Below are 12,448 nucleotides of genomic sequence, written 5' to 3'. Positions count from 1 at the left end.
AATAGATAGGTTCATCCTGAATTATAACTTCCCAACTGAGCCATTCCATTTCCTGGTTTCTTCTCCAGGCTTCCTGAAATATTGGGCATAGAAAAAATGAGGTAAAATGTGTTCACCGGATCACTGTGCTTAAGATAAAGATGTTGCGTAATGCAGTTCCTTGCTTGTTTTTGGCTAGCAGAATCATAGATTCAGTTTGTTGAGCTGATCAAAACCCCTGTTTACATAGGGTATATTGAAAAGCTGCTTTCCTGCAGAAAACTGGAGTTTTTACTCATAGTCATGAAAAGACCTAGTGATGGATAAGGCTGAAAGTGATCAGATGATGACGTGAGAGGGAATTTGGCAAAGGGGAGAGCAGTCTTTTGGTGATACTACGATCAGGTGTGAGTTGTCAGAATGTGAACTTCCCCCCCTTGTTATGCAGCTTGACATTCAGGGGCCCTCTGGGATCACATTCTGCAGATATATTTGACCAGTTTCTCACGAAGCTCCTTGGTATTCACTCCATAAACAATGGGGTTGAACATGGGGGGGGTGACAAAGTAGATGTTTGAGAAAATGATGTGAACATGGGGAGCGACGCCCTGGCTGAATCGGTATGACAGAGAGGCAAAGAGGCCAGGAGGATAAGACATCAATATAACGAGGATGTGGGCGGTGCAGGTATTGAGGGCTTTCTGGTGAGCTTTCTTGGAGGAGATTCGGAAGAGGGCCCTGATGATCAAACCATAGGACAGACCAATGAGCATCAGATCATACCCAATGATGAAAAGGGCCAGCACCATGCCGTAAATTCTGTTTATTGTGATGTCCCCACATGACAACTTTGCCACAGCCATGTGGTCACAGAACGTGTGGTGGATAATGCGGTTGTCACAGAAAGGCAGCCTCCTCAGGAGTAGGGGCAGAGGAAGAAAGAAGAGAATAGCTCTGAACACTCCCACTAGCCCTAGCTTAGCGGTTCGTGCGTTGGTGAGGATGGTGGGGTATCTCAGAGGGTTACATATGGCCACGTAGCGATCGAAGGCCATGGTCACCAGGATGGCTGAGTGCACAATAGAAATCGCTTGAAAAAAGAACATCTGGGCAAGGCAGCCATCCAACGTAATGCCATTCAGATTGAACCAAAAGATTGACAGTGTCTTTGGCATGACAGAGGTGGACATGCCGATGTCGGTGAGCGCCAGCATGCAGATGAGCAGATACATTGGCTTGTGCAGGGTCTGCTCTTTCCTTACAACAAACAGAATGCTGGAATTTGCAAACAGGCCAACAATGTAGCATGTAGCAAAAGGGATGGAAATCCAGAGGTGGGCAAATTCTAGGCCAGGGATGCCCACCAGGAAAAATGTCGACGTGTCAGATGGGGTGAGATTGAAATCTGCCATGTAGTCGCTGATGCATCAATGAGTCTCAGAAGTGCTGAAGGTGCCTGTGAAGAGAGAGAAAACCACTGAGGTGATTATGCACTTCATAGTAAAAAAAAAAAGTGGCAGAAATGGGGCAGGATTTCCAGATGGCACCAGACGATTTAGAGAATAGTCTAATCTAGTGAAGTCATGAGAAGAAGTGACTCAAGCCAAGCATGATGGCAAAGGAACATGCAACTTCAATGTGTATTCCAGGGCTACTCAACTTTGGAAGCCTCAGGGGCCACAATGATAGTCACAGCACATGCCGAGGGTCACAACTTAAGTGTGGTTGCATACTCATGCAAATCTATATTCAAATATATGCAAATAGCTTATTTCACACTGATGGGCATGAATACAAAGATTAAGGCAAGACTACACACCACATAGGCCCCATTTAAATCAGTTCTGCTGATATTAATAAAATGCAATAGTTACTCGATTTCCACCCATAAGACAACACTTTTAATGAGCAACGACAGTCCAGGAATGTAACTACTAAAACTCATGTCAACAGAAGACCATTCTATTGACTACTTTTTTGTTTTGGCTCCCACCCACAGCCCACAAACAAACGGGCCTGTGGGCCGCGTGTGGAGTAGCCTTGCCCTTTAGAGGGAAACACTTGAAGGCTTCAAACAATGAACAGGGATAAAATTTAACTGTGTGAACTCAGGGCAGGGAAGCAGGCATCGTGGCCCACAGCTTCCAAAGCAAGCATGGAAAGAAACTAGGAAAACATTTGGATTCAGGAGGAGTTGGATAGAGAATCCTACAGATAATTGCCCCAATTTAGTCAATGTTTCAGCCTCTTCTACACCAGTGTTGCCTCTATGCTGCGCACCTGTACGGCCTCACACAAAACTTTTTAGGCCCACCAACTTCACTTGCAGAGCTCACCGCTTACTTTCCTGTTGGACCAGAAGTTGAGTGGCGGTGGACCCCTGATGGGGCCATGTGACAAAAGGTGGCTGCCTTGCCCCTGTTTGCTTCAGCTGGAGCCAGGACATGGTGAGGCTGTCCCTGCTGGGGCAGCCTCACCAGCCCCGGTTCCAGCTGTGGCGTGTGAGTGGCTGAGGCCCAGCTGCCGGGTCTGTGTAGTTGGAGGTGGTGGTTGCTTGGGCAGCCCCGGCTAGGGCTGAAGCCACATGGTTGGAGGTTGTGGCTGGTTAGAGTCATAGAATCATAGAATCCTAGGACTGGAAGAGACCTCAGGAGGTCATTGAGTCCAGCCCGCTGCCCAAGGCAGAACCAATCCCAACTTAATCATCCCAGCCAGGGCTTGGTCAAGCCAAGACTTAAAAACATCTGGAGATGGAGATTCCACCCCCTTCCTAGAGAAACCATTCCAGCACTTCCCCACCCTCCTAGGGGAATAGTTTTTCCTAATATCCAACCTAGACCTCTCCCACTGCAACTTGAGACCATTACTCCTTGTTCTGCCATCCAACACTACACTACAGGCTTCTCTCCATCCTCTTTGGAACCCCCCTTCAGGAAGTTGAAGGCTGATTGGGTCAGCCCTGGTGGAGGCCAGAACCGCATGCTAATCATAGTCATAGCCAGCTTCTTGTTCAGACGTGGCGTGCAGGTGTATGGGTGATGTCTTTTTCGATGGCTTGATACAGTACATTGGCACTTAGGGTCCTCCACCATAATAATAAGGACGCTTGGGTGGAAGTTCCAATTGAACAGCTCTCTGTTATTCTTTGTGACCGGGAAAGGGCTGGTTTAGTATTCTTCCTTCCACATCACTGAAAATATATAAGGGTTTCTGCTGTAGGGCAGAAAACCTTCCCTGTGCTAGCCTGTGTGGGGCATGAGCACACACAGGGCTTGGCTTCTCCTGGCAAGTTTTCTGGGCAAGAGGATCTTGAGCATTCCCTGGGGGCCGGCCCAGCCTGAGGCAGTGGGGGAAGGAAGGAGCTGGCCAGCCAGGCTGGTGGTGAGCTGAGTGATCTGGTTCTCTACACAGTGCAGGGAGGAGGGTGCCCCTGATGGGAGGGAGATGCAGACATGACAGGGCTGATTGGGCACAGCAGGGAGAGGGATGGGCACAGAGGTGACACGTAACCAGCCACCGCCTACCTGCACTCACCAGCAGCCTGTGGTGGCTGGAAACGGGACTGGAGGTGAGGGAGGTCTGCTGAACAGGAGGCATCACCGCAGGGATGGACCAGCATTGGGCGTGGATGGCCTTGTCACTGCAGCTTTGCCCAACCACCTCCAGCCTTGGGCACCCACCTTGTGGTTAACCACTGGACCCCCCACCCCTCCCTGCTGGTGTGCGGGCAGCTGGCAAGCGAGGATCCGGACAGCTATAGGACCCACCAGTACAGATGGGAAGGGGGAGACAGAAAAAAAAACAATTTGCCCATTTAAACCACAAGAAGAGATGGCTGTAGCAGGGCTTAAATACGTGACAACCCTTGGAAAATGAGACTCTGGCCACTCTACAGCCAAGGATCAAAGAACGCAGGCGATGCTTCCATGACGGGGGATTCTCATTAGAATCGTGGTACAATAACGGGGTTAATTAAATAAGCAAGAGACGCTAGCGTGGTTCTGTGGCCAAAGGAGACAATATAAGCCTTGGATGATAACTGGTGTTATCTCACGTAGAGGTAGAGAAATCATTTTACCTCTTTCCATGACACTGGTGTGGTGGCTGCTGGAATCCCGCGTCCAGTTCTGGTGCCCACGATTACAGATGGATGTCGATACACTGAAGAGGGTTCAGAGAAGAGTCACAAGAATTAGCAAAGGATTCAAAACCCTCCCTTATAGAGCTCGCCTCAAAGAGCTCACTCTGTTTAATTTTAAAAAGGTGGTTATTGAGTGACTGGGAACCAGTCTGTACGTTTGGGGAACAAATATATAATAGGCTTTTCAGTCTAGCACACAGAGATGCAACGAGATCCAATGGGTGGAAGATGAAGTTTAAGACTGGAAATAAGGCACGGCTTTTTAAAGGATGGGAGAAGTTAACCATTGACAATTTACCAAGGGTCTTGGTGGATTTTCCATCACGGAGCATTTTTAAATTGTGATTGGATGCTTCTTTTAAAGATCTGCTCTAAGGCTCATTTGAAGGAAATTCTCTAGCCCGAGTTATGCACATGAGGGGAAGTTAGACTAGATGATGACAATAGTGATAGAAATGTAGCCGTGTTAGTCTGGTGTAGATGGAACAAAAAACAGGACTATGTAGCACTTTAAAGACTAACAAGATGGTTTATGAGGTGATCAGCTTTCGTGGGCCAGATCCACTTCCTCAGATCAAATAGTGGAAGAAAATTGTCACAACCATATATACCAAAGGATACAATTAAAAAAAAGTGAACACATGTGAAAAGGACAAATCAAATTTCAGAACAGAAGGCGGATGGGGCGGGGAGGGAAGGTAAATGTCTGTGAGCTAATGATATTAGAGGTGATAATTGGGGAAGCTCTCTTTGTAATGGGTAAGATAATTAATGTCTTTGTTTAAACCTAAGCGTAAAGTGTCGAATTCAAGCATGAATGACAGTTCAGAGGATTCTCTTTGAAGTGTTGATTACCTGCATCCTGTGTCAAAGACTTTTTCAGACCACACTTCAAAGAGAATCCTCTGAACTGTCATTCATGCTTGAATTCGACACTTTACGCTTAGGTTTAAACAAAGACATTAATTATCTTACCCATTACAAAGAGAGCTTCCCCAATTATCACCTCTAATATCATTAGCTCATTGATTTTAACTCCATAAATCTGCGCTCAGGACTGACTGAGCCATGGAAGACTAGGGCTGGAAAAGACCGCAGGAGGACGTCTAGTCCATCTCCCCCTGCTCCTCTTGCCATAGCAGGATCAAACCCAAATAATCATCCCAGCCAGAGCTTTGTCAAGCCTGGCTGTGAAACCTTTAGGGGTGGACATTCCACCCCCTCCCTAGGGAACCCATCCCAGGGCTTCCGCACCTTCCTAGGGAAATAGTTTTCCCTAATATCCAACCTAGATCTCCCCTTCTGCAACTTGAGACCATTGCTCCTTGTTCTGCCATCTGTCACTACTGAGAACAGCCTGTCTCCATCCTCTTTGGAACCTCCCTTCAGGAAGTTGAAGGCTGCTATCAAATCCCCTCACTCTTCTCTTCTGCAGACTAAATAAGCCCAAATCCCTCAGCTGCTCCTTTAGATCATGTGCTCCTGCCCCCAATCATTTCTGTTGCCTTCCCCTGGACCCTCTCCAAGGTGTCCACATCCTTTCTGCCATGAGGGGCCCAGAGCTGGACTGTACAATACTCACCATTAATTATTAAAAGCTCTAGGTAGCAAATAATCAAATGTATCATAACTCTGCTCTACTAACATTGTAATAATATCACTATGAAGAACAGAGCGGGGCCATATCACCCAAAGGTCGATGGTGCTTTTCACCGGTGAAATGCCTCGATAGTTCTTTTCACCGGTGAAATGCCACGATGATTCTTTTCACCGGTGAAATGCCTCGATGATTCTTTCCACTGGTAAAATGCCTTGATGATTCTTTTCACCGGTGAAATGTTTCGATGATTCTTTTCACTGATAAAATGCCTTGATGATTCTTTTCACCGGTGAAATGCCTCGATGATTCTTTTCACCGGTAAAATGCCTCGATGATTCTTTTCACCGGTGAAATGCCTGCAGTTGCATAACAACAGCCACCACTGGAACCAAAACTGAGTAATGGTTATAACACGAGGCTGCTGTTCTGTAGCTTGCCAGGGCAAAGAGACCCAGAGACCTGCTCAAATGCCAGCAGGGCCAGAACACGTCCCAGCGCTGGCCTTGGACTCACAAAAACACACAAACATTTGATTTCAGCAGCACAGCCTTCCTGTCTGTGCATGTGATTCTCTATTCTGTACCTGCAGTGTGGCTAGTCTGTTCCTGTATATTCTTGTCACCTCCACAACACTCAACACTGGCTCTTTCTTTGTGGACCTCCCCACACTCTGCAGCATTGTCAACCTCCACAGCCCTAAATACTGGCCACTTCTTTCTGAATTCATCCAGCCATGCACCCACACTCCCAGCATGGCTCGACTGTCCGCGCGCAGCCCGCTCACCAACCCATAAATTTCAGGACTCCCGACTGCCCTTGTCCATCTCTCTCCTTCCCCACCATCTCCACGGCTGGCCATGTCTCCACAAAGGACCTTAACCCCACATATTCCAGCCCCACCACACTGCGACACCCCTCACCCAGGACCAAACCAGGTGCCAGACCCTGCTGCAGGAACTCACATCAATAGCTTGTCACGCGAGGTTAAACTCAGTGTCTTCCTGCACCGGAAAAAGGGAGAAATCAGCATGACCTGCCTTTCTGGGGGCGAAGGGAACCAAGTTCATCCTGGAAAGGGAAGGAGAGAGGGCCAGGCTTTGGTAGAGGATGAGAGGATGTGGAAAATAAGAGGAGCCAGCAAAATTAACTCTCCCTTAGACTATCCAAAGCTTTAACGTACTGCAACCTGTTAGAAACCTGGACACACTAGAACAGGGAGAAGCAGGCTCAATTCAAACTGCTGATGTTGCTATGAGGCTGCAGAGGGATCGTTTATGGGAGGAAGGATGGTTAGATGAGGGATAGCATCAGAGACAATCTGCTACAGTGTGGTCCCCAATACCTCAGAATGTGAGGCACCCTGCCACCTGTTACACCTCTTTGGTCCGTGCATTAGGCAGGCTGTCCATTCCTCATTTTGCCCAGTTTCAGGACTCTCAGGGTATCTGGATACCACATGTCCCACCGTTCTCCCTCCTCCTGCCTCACACCATGCATTCCGGAACCTTCCCCGGCGAGATTCCCAACACCTCACCCTCCCACTTTCCTCTCAGTCAGCATCAAGCTTCTGTGTCCACAGCCTTTTGTTTCTTCTCCTCCTCTCCAGAACCAGTGGTGCAGGGGCACCAAGAGAGCAGACCACCTCCCTATTTTTCCTGATTGTTTTGAACTTCTAAGCCTGTGAGTTGGAGATTTCTGCAGCTCCTCTGTCAGCTCGTCTTTGGCCGAAACAAGCTCACCCCTTCTTCAACAGCAGTTGAAATCCCTGGAGGTCCATGTAAAGTTTAAGTCAATGTATTTAACCCCCTGTGAGTGACTTAAGGGGAATAACTGGCTTCTAATTTTCCATTTGATCTCAATAGGATCAGATTCACCTTAAGCGTTTAATTTTTAGCACTGAGCTCCAAAGATCAGGGCTTCCGAACATGCTACGGACAGCGGTATTCTGTGAAAGGGCTGAAAGAGACAGGGGGACACACCGAGTTCATGTGATATTCTGAGACTGGTTATGAACCACAGAGGTTTCGAAACATGGGCCTGATTTTATTCTCTGGGAGGACAGTGTCAAGGTGGCCTGACCGGGTGGAGGCAGATTGTGAGAGCAGAACCTGGCCCATGCGCAACCCATTCTTGCTGTCAACCTCTGGTCACAGACACCCACTGCAGAGGTTTTTCCTGTCGTGTCTACCTGGCCAGTGTGGCTACATCTACACTGCAATGCTATTTCAGGATACTAGCATATCCTGAAATAGCTATCCCGCATCTTCACGGCAAGCCTGTTATTTCAGGCTGGCTATTCCAACGTTCCCGTAAACTTCATTCTACGAGGAGTAAGGCACGTTTTGGAATAGCGCTTTATTTCAAAATTTGGCACTATGTAGACAGCACCAAATGACAAAATAAGCTATTTAAATAGCATCAAAATAAGACACGCAATTTGTGTGGCTCAAGTTACTTATCTTATTTCGAGATGCTATAGAGAACTTTTTTCTGGGTGTCTGGCTTGTGAGTCTTGCCCACATGCTCAGGGTTCAGCTGATCGCCATATTTGGGGTCGGGAAGGAATTTTCCTCCAGGGTAGATTGGCAGAGGCCCTGGAGGTTTTTTGCCTTCCTCTGTAGCATGGGGCATGAGTCACTAGCAGGAGGATTCTCTGCATCTTGGGGTCTTTGAACCATCGTTTAAGGACTTCAATATCTGAGATATAGGTGAGAGGATTATTCTAGAAGCGGGTGGGGGAGATTCTGTGGCCTGCATTGTGCAGGGGGTCAGACTAGATGATCAAAATGGTCCCTTCTGACCTTAAAGTCTATGAGTCTATGAGATAGGCTGTAGTATAGATGCACCCTGAAGTTGCTGAATGAGGCTATGTCTACACTGCAGTTATCTTTCGGAAAAAGGTACACAAATTGCGAAGTGCAATTTGCATGCCATTTTCCGATTCTTTTTTTGGAAGAGGTTTTTCCAATATTTGGCCCGTCTACACATGGCCAAATGTGGGAAAACCCTCTTCTTTCAGAAGAGCCCTTATTCCTCAGAAAATGAGGAATACAGGGATGCCGAAAGAATGTGCCCACTTTTTCGGACACTGTTCCAAAAAGGCAGCTGCATTCCCTGGACGCAGCAGAGTTTTTCCGGGATACCAAAGATATCCCGGAAAAACTCTATCATGTAGATATAGCCTGAGAGAAAATGAGCAAACTCAAATGAAAAGCCACACCGTCCAAAAAAAAAAAGAAGGAAGTTACTCAGGCAAAGCAAAAGACACAGCAGGGACAAGCAACTGATACGACAAAAATTAAGTCTAAATTATTTCCGATGGATTGTAGATTGAATTTTACCACATAAATGCCTGGGTGTCTCTGAAAGCACTACACTTCTGCCCAGATGGCTCTTTCCTTAGACACGGGAAGCCTCTCTGAGCCATTGGCACTAACTCTAAAGCAGAAAGAAGCAACTCACAGAAATGACGTGAAGCAGAGAGGGGAAATCTCCTCACAGCGACATGAAAGCAGAGCCCTGGGAATCCGCATAGGAATGTCACCTGTCTGAGACACAGTGTGCTGCACAGCAACCTTTATAGCTCTCCTTCACAGTTCCTACGTGCTCTCAGGTTGGCAGGATGCCCCGACCATTCCCTTGACTCTGGGAGCAGCGGGCAGAAAATAGACCCTGCGGAAGCACAACTAGGGAGCCTCCCCTGGGGGTGAAGAAATGATTATCCAGTTACCAGGGGGGAGATTGTTTTAGCAAACCGAGCTGTGCAGGCTGTTCAGCCTCACAATTGATAACAGCTTTTTTGGTGTGTATAATATACGGACTTTGTCACTTAGGGTATGTCAACACTATAAGCCTCTTTCGAAAGAGATCGTCTAGACCATGAGTTTCCAAACTGGGGGGCATGCCCCTCTGAGGGGGGCATAAAGAAATTCCAAGGGGGTGCGCGGTGACCCAGTCCCACCCCCATCAAGTTTTGCTGCCCCACTCAGTTCCTATTTTTTTTTACTCAAGTTTTTTTTTGGAGGGGGGCATGAGGGCTCTTCAAAAATCAGAAAGGGGGGCATGATGCTGAAAAGTTTGGGAAGCACTGGTCTAGACAGCCCCCAGACTTTCGACAAAGCGATCTGCTTTTTCAAAAAAGAACACCCAGGCAATGCCGTTACGCCAATTATTTTCAGGAATAACTGCATTGCGCAAGAATGGACAATGTAGACAGAAAGGCAGAAAGGGATCTAGGAGTTATAGTGGACCACAAGCTAAATATGAGTCAACAGTGTGATGCTGTTGCAAAGAAAGCAAACATGATTCTGGGATGCATTAACAGGTGTGTTGTGAGCAAGAGACAAGAAGTCATTCTTCCGCTCTACTCTGCACTGGTTAGGCCTCAGTTGGAGTATTGTGTCCAGTTCTGGGCACCGCATTTCAAGAAAGATGTGGAGAAATTGGAGAGGGTCCAGAGAAGAGCAACAAGAACGATTAAAGGTCTAGAGCAGTGGTCTCCAACCTTTTTACACCCAAGATCACTTTTTAAATGACAGAACAAGCCAAGATCTACCCACTCCGCCCCTTCCTTGAAGCTCCACCCCTTCCTTGAAGCCCCACCCTCTCTATTCTCCTCCTCTCCATCACTTGCTATCCCCAACCCTTATACTGCTGCTTTTTCCCCCAATTCTTCTGTAGGACGAAGTTTTTCCAACATTTGGTCTATCTAGACTTCCGTCCACCCCGCGGGAAACTGGCACTACTCTGGAGGTAAAGTAGTGGGGCTTCTCGGGGGTGGGGGGAAAATGGGCGTTGGTTGGACATGAACACCTTGCGATCGACTTGTTGATCATGATCGACCAGTTGGTGACCACGGGTCCAGAGAACATGGGCTATGAGGGAAGGCTGAAAGAATTGGGTTTGTTTAGTTTAGAAAAGAGAAGACTGAGTACAGGGGGCAACATGATAGCCGTTTTCAGATATCTAAAAGGGTGTCATAAGGAGGAGGGAGAAAACTTGTTCATCTTGGCCTCTGAGGATAGAACAAGAAGCAATTGGCTTAAACTGCAGCAAGGGAGATTTAGGTTGGACATTAGGAAAAAGTTCCTAACTATCAGCGTAGTCAAACACTGGAATAAATTGCCCAGGGAGGTTGTGGAATCCCCATCTCTGGAGATATTTAAGAGTAGGTTAGATAAATGTCTATCAGGGATGGTCTAGACAGTATTTGGTCCTTCCATGATGGCAGGGGACTGGACTCAATGACCTCTCAAGGTCCCTTCCAGTCCTAATATTCCATGATTCTATGATGCTTGTGCAAGAGCCTCTTCTGCAAAAATGGCGCCTCATTAGGTGTGCAAATGAGGCTTGGTGATATTCCACACTTAGCCTCATTTGCATATGTCTGACTCAAGAAGCCGTAAGTGTAGACAATAGCCCGGGAGTTTATCCTTTGTGGTATCCCCCATTTTATGAGAGAACAACCACAGAGTTTGCCCGAAGTGTTGCCTGATGGCCATTTCAGTGTGGTGATGTTTCAGGTAGGTGTGCCCCAAAGCAGTGACATCAGAGTGGTAGAGATATCCAACTCCTGCAACTGTATCTTTTGGTTCAGCGACATCCCTGCCCCATGCCGGTGCTCCAGGAGTCTCAATTAGGACCCAAAGTGTGATGTGTTTTCACCCCTGGGGTGCAGTTTGTGAGCTATAGGAATTGCCGTGTTCCTGTGACCACCGAGGTGGATTTGCACTTCTTCAGATTGCTTTCTTCAGATGCATCTAGACTGCAGGGAGTTTTTTTGGAAAAATGGCCATTTTCCGAAAACACTTCACGTACATCCACACTGCAATCGCATTCTTTCAAAAATAAATCCAAAAACCAAAGGGGTTTTTCCGACATTGGCTAACCTCATTCTACAAGGAAGAAGCCTTTTTCCAAAAGAGCTCTTTTGGAAAAAGGCGCGTGTGGACGGGGAAGAGGGAGTTTTTTTGAAAGAAGAGTGAAGAGGAAAAAGCACATTATTATGCTCCATCCATAATAATCACAGCTTACATGCAAGGTGGTGTCCATTCAGTGTGGATACTCTCCTCCGGAAGAAGGTTTTTCAGAAGATCTCCTTCAGAAAAAGCTTCTTTCGAAAGAACCCAGCAGTCTAGACGTACCCTTGGTGATGAAGGGGATGGTTTGATGGGATAGCATGATCTTGGCAACTAATTGACCTTTCACTATCAGTGGTAAATAGGCCAATGGTGGGATGATAGGAGTTACTATCGAGAACTTTTTTCTGGGTGTCTGGTTTGTGAGTCTTGCCCACATGCTCAGGGTTTAGCTGATCACCATATTTGGGGTCGGGAAGGAATTTTCCTCTAGGGTAGATTGGCAGAGGTTCTGGAGGTTTTTCACCTTCCTCTGTAGCATGGGGCACGGGTCACTTGCTGGAGGATTCTCTGCATCTTGGGTTCTTTAAACCATCATTTGAAGACTTCAATATCTGAGATATAGGAGAGAGGATTATTCCAGGAGTGGATGGGTGAGATTCGGTGGCCTGCACTGTGCAGGGGGTCAGACTAGATGATGAAAATGGTCCCTTCTGACCTTAAAGTCTACGAGTCTATGATTCATTGTCTCGAGGCCCTGATATTAGCCAGCATAATAGCAGATGGCACCGCACACCTAAATGGAAGATCTTGGGGGCTTGCCTATGCAACCGAGTGCAAACTTTAAACATCAGCCAGTGTCCCATTTCC

The 12,448-nt window shown here is 47.2% G+C and overlaps 1 protein-coding gene across 1 annotated transcript; it reads right to left on the bottom strand.

Annotated features, from left to right (window-relative positions):
- Positions 1 to 390: 390 nt before the first annotated feature.
- On the bottom strand, positions 391 to 1,414 carry LOC102455014 (olfactory receptor 52D1-like). Its single transcript, XM_006111800.4, has one exon. The coding sequence runs from the start codon at positions 1,389 to 1,391 to the stop codon at positions 453 to 455; it is 939 nt and encodes a 312-aa protein (XP_006111862.2). The 5' UTR covers positions 1,392 to 1,414; the 3' UTR covers positions 391 to 452.
- Between the last annotated feature and the right edge of the window lie 11,034 nt (positions 1,415 to 12,448).

The sequence above is a fragment of the Pelodiscus sinensis genome, chromosome 1, assembly GCF_052426305.1.
Source record: "Pelodiscus sinensis isolate ZL-2025 chromosome 1, ASM5242630v1, whole genome shotgun sequence".
Classification (NCBI taxonomy): domain Eukaryota; kingdom Metazoa; phylum Chordata; order Testudines; family Trionychidae; genus Pelodiscus; species Pelodiscus sinensis.
Note: the sequence above shows the minus strand (reverse complement) of the source record. Positions and strands in the feature narration are given on the sequence as shown.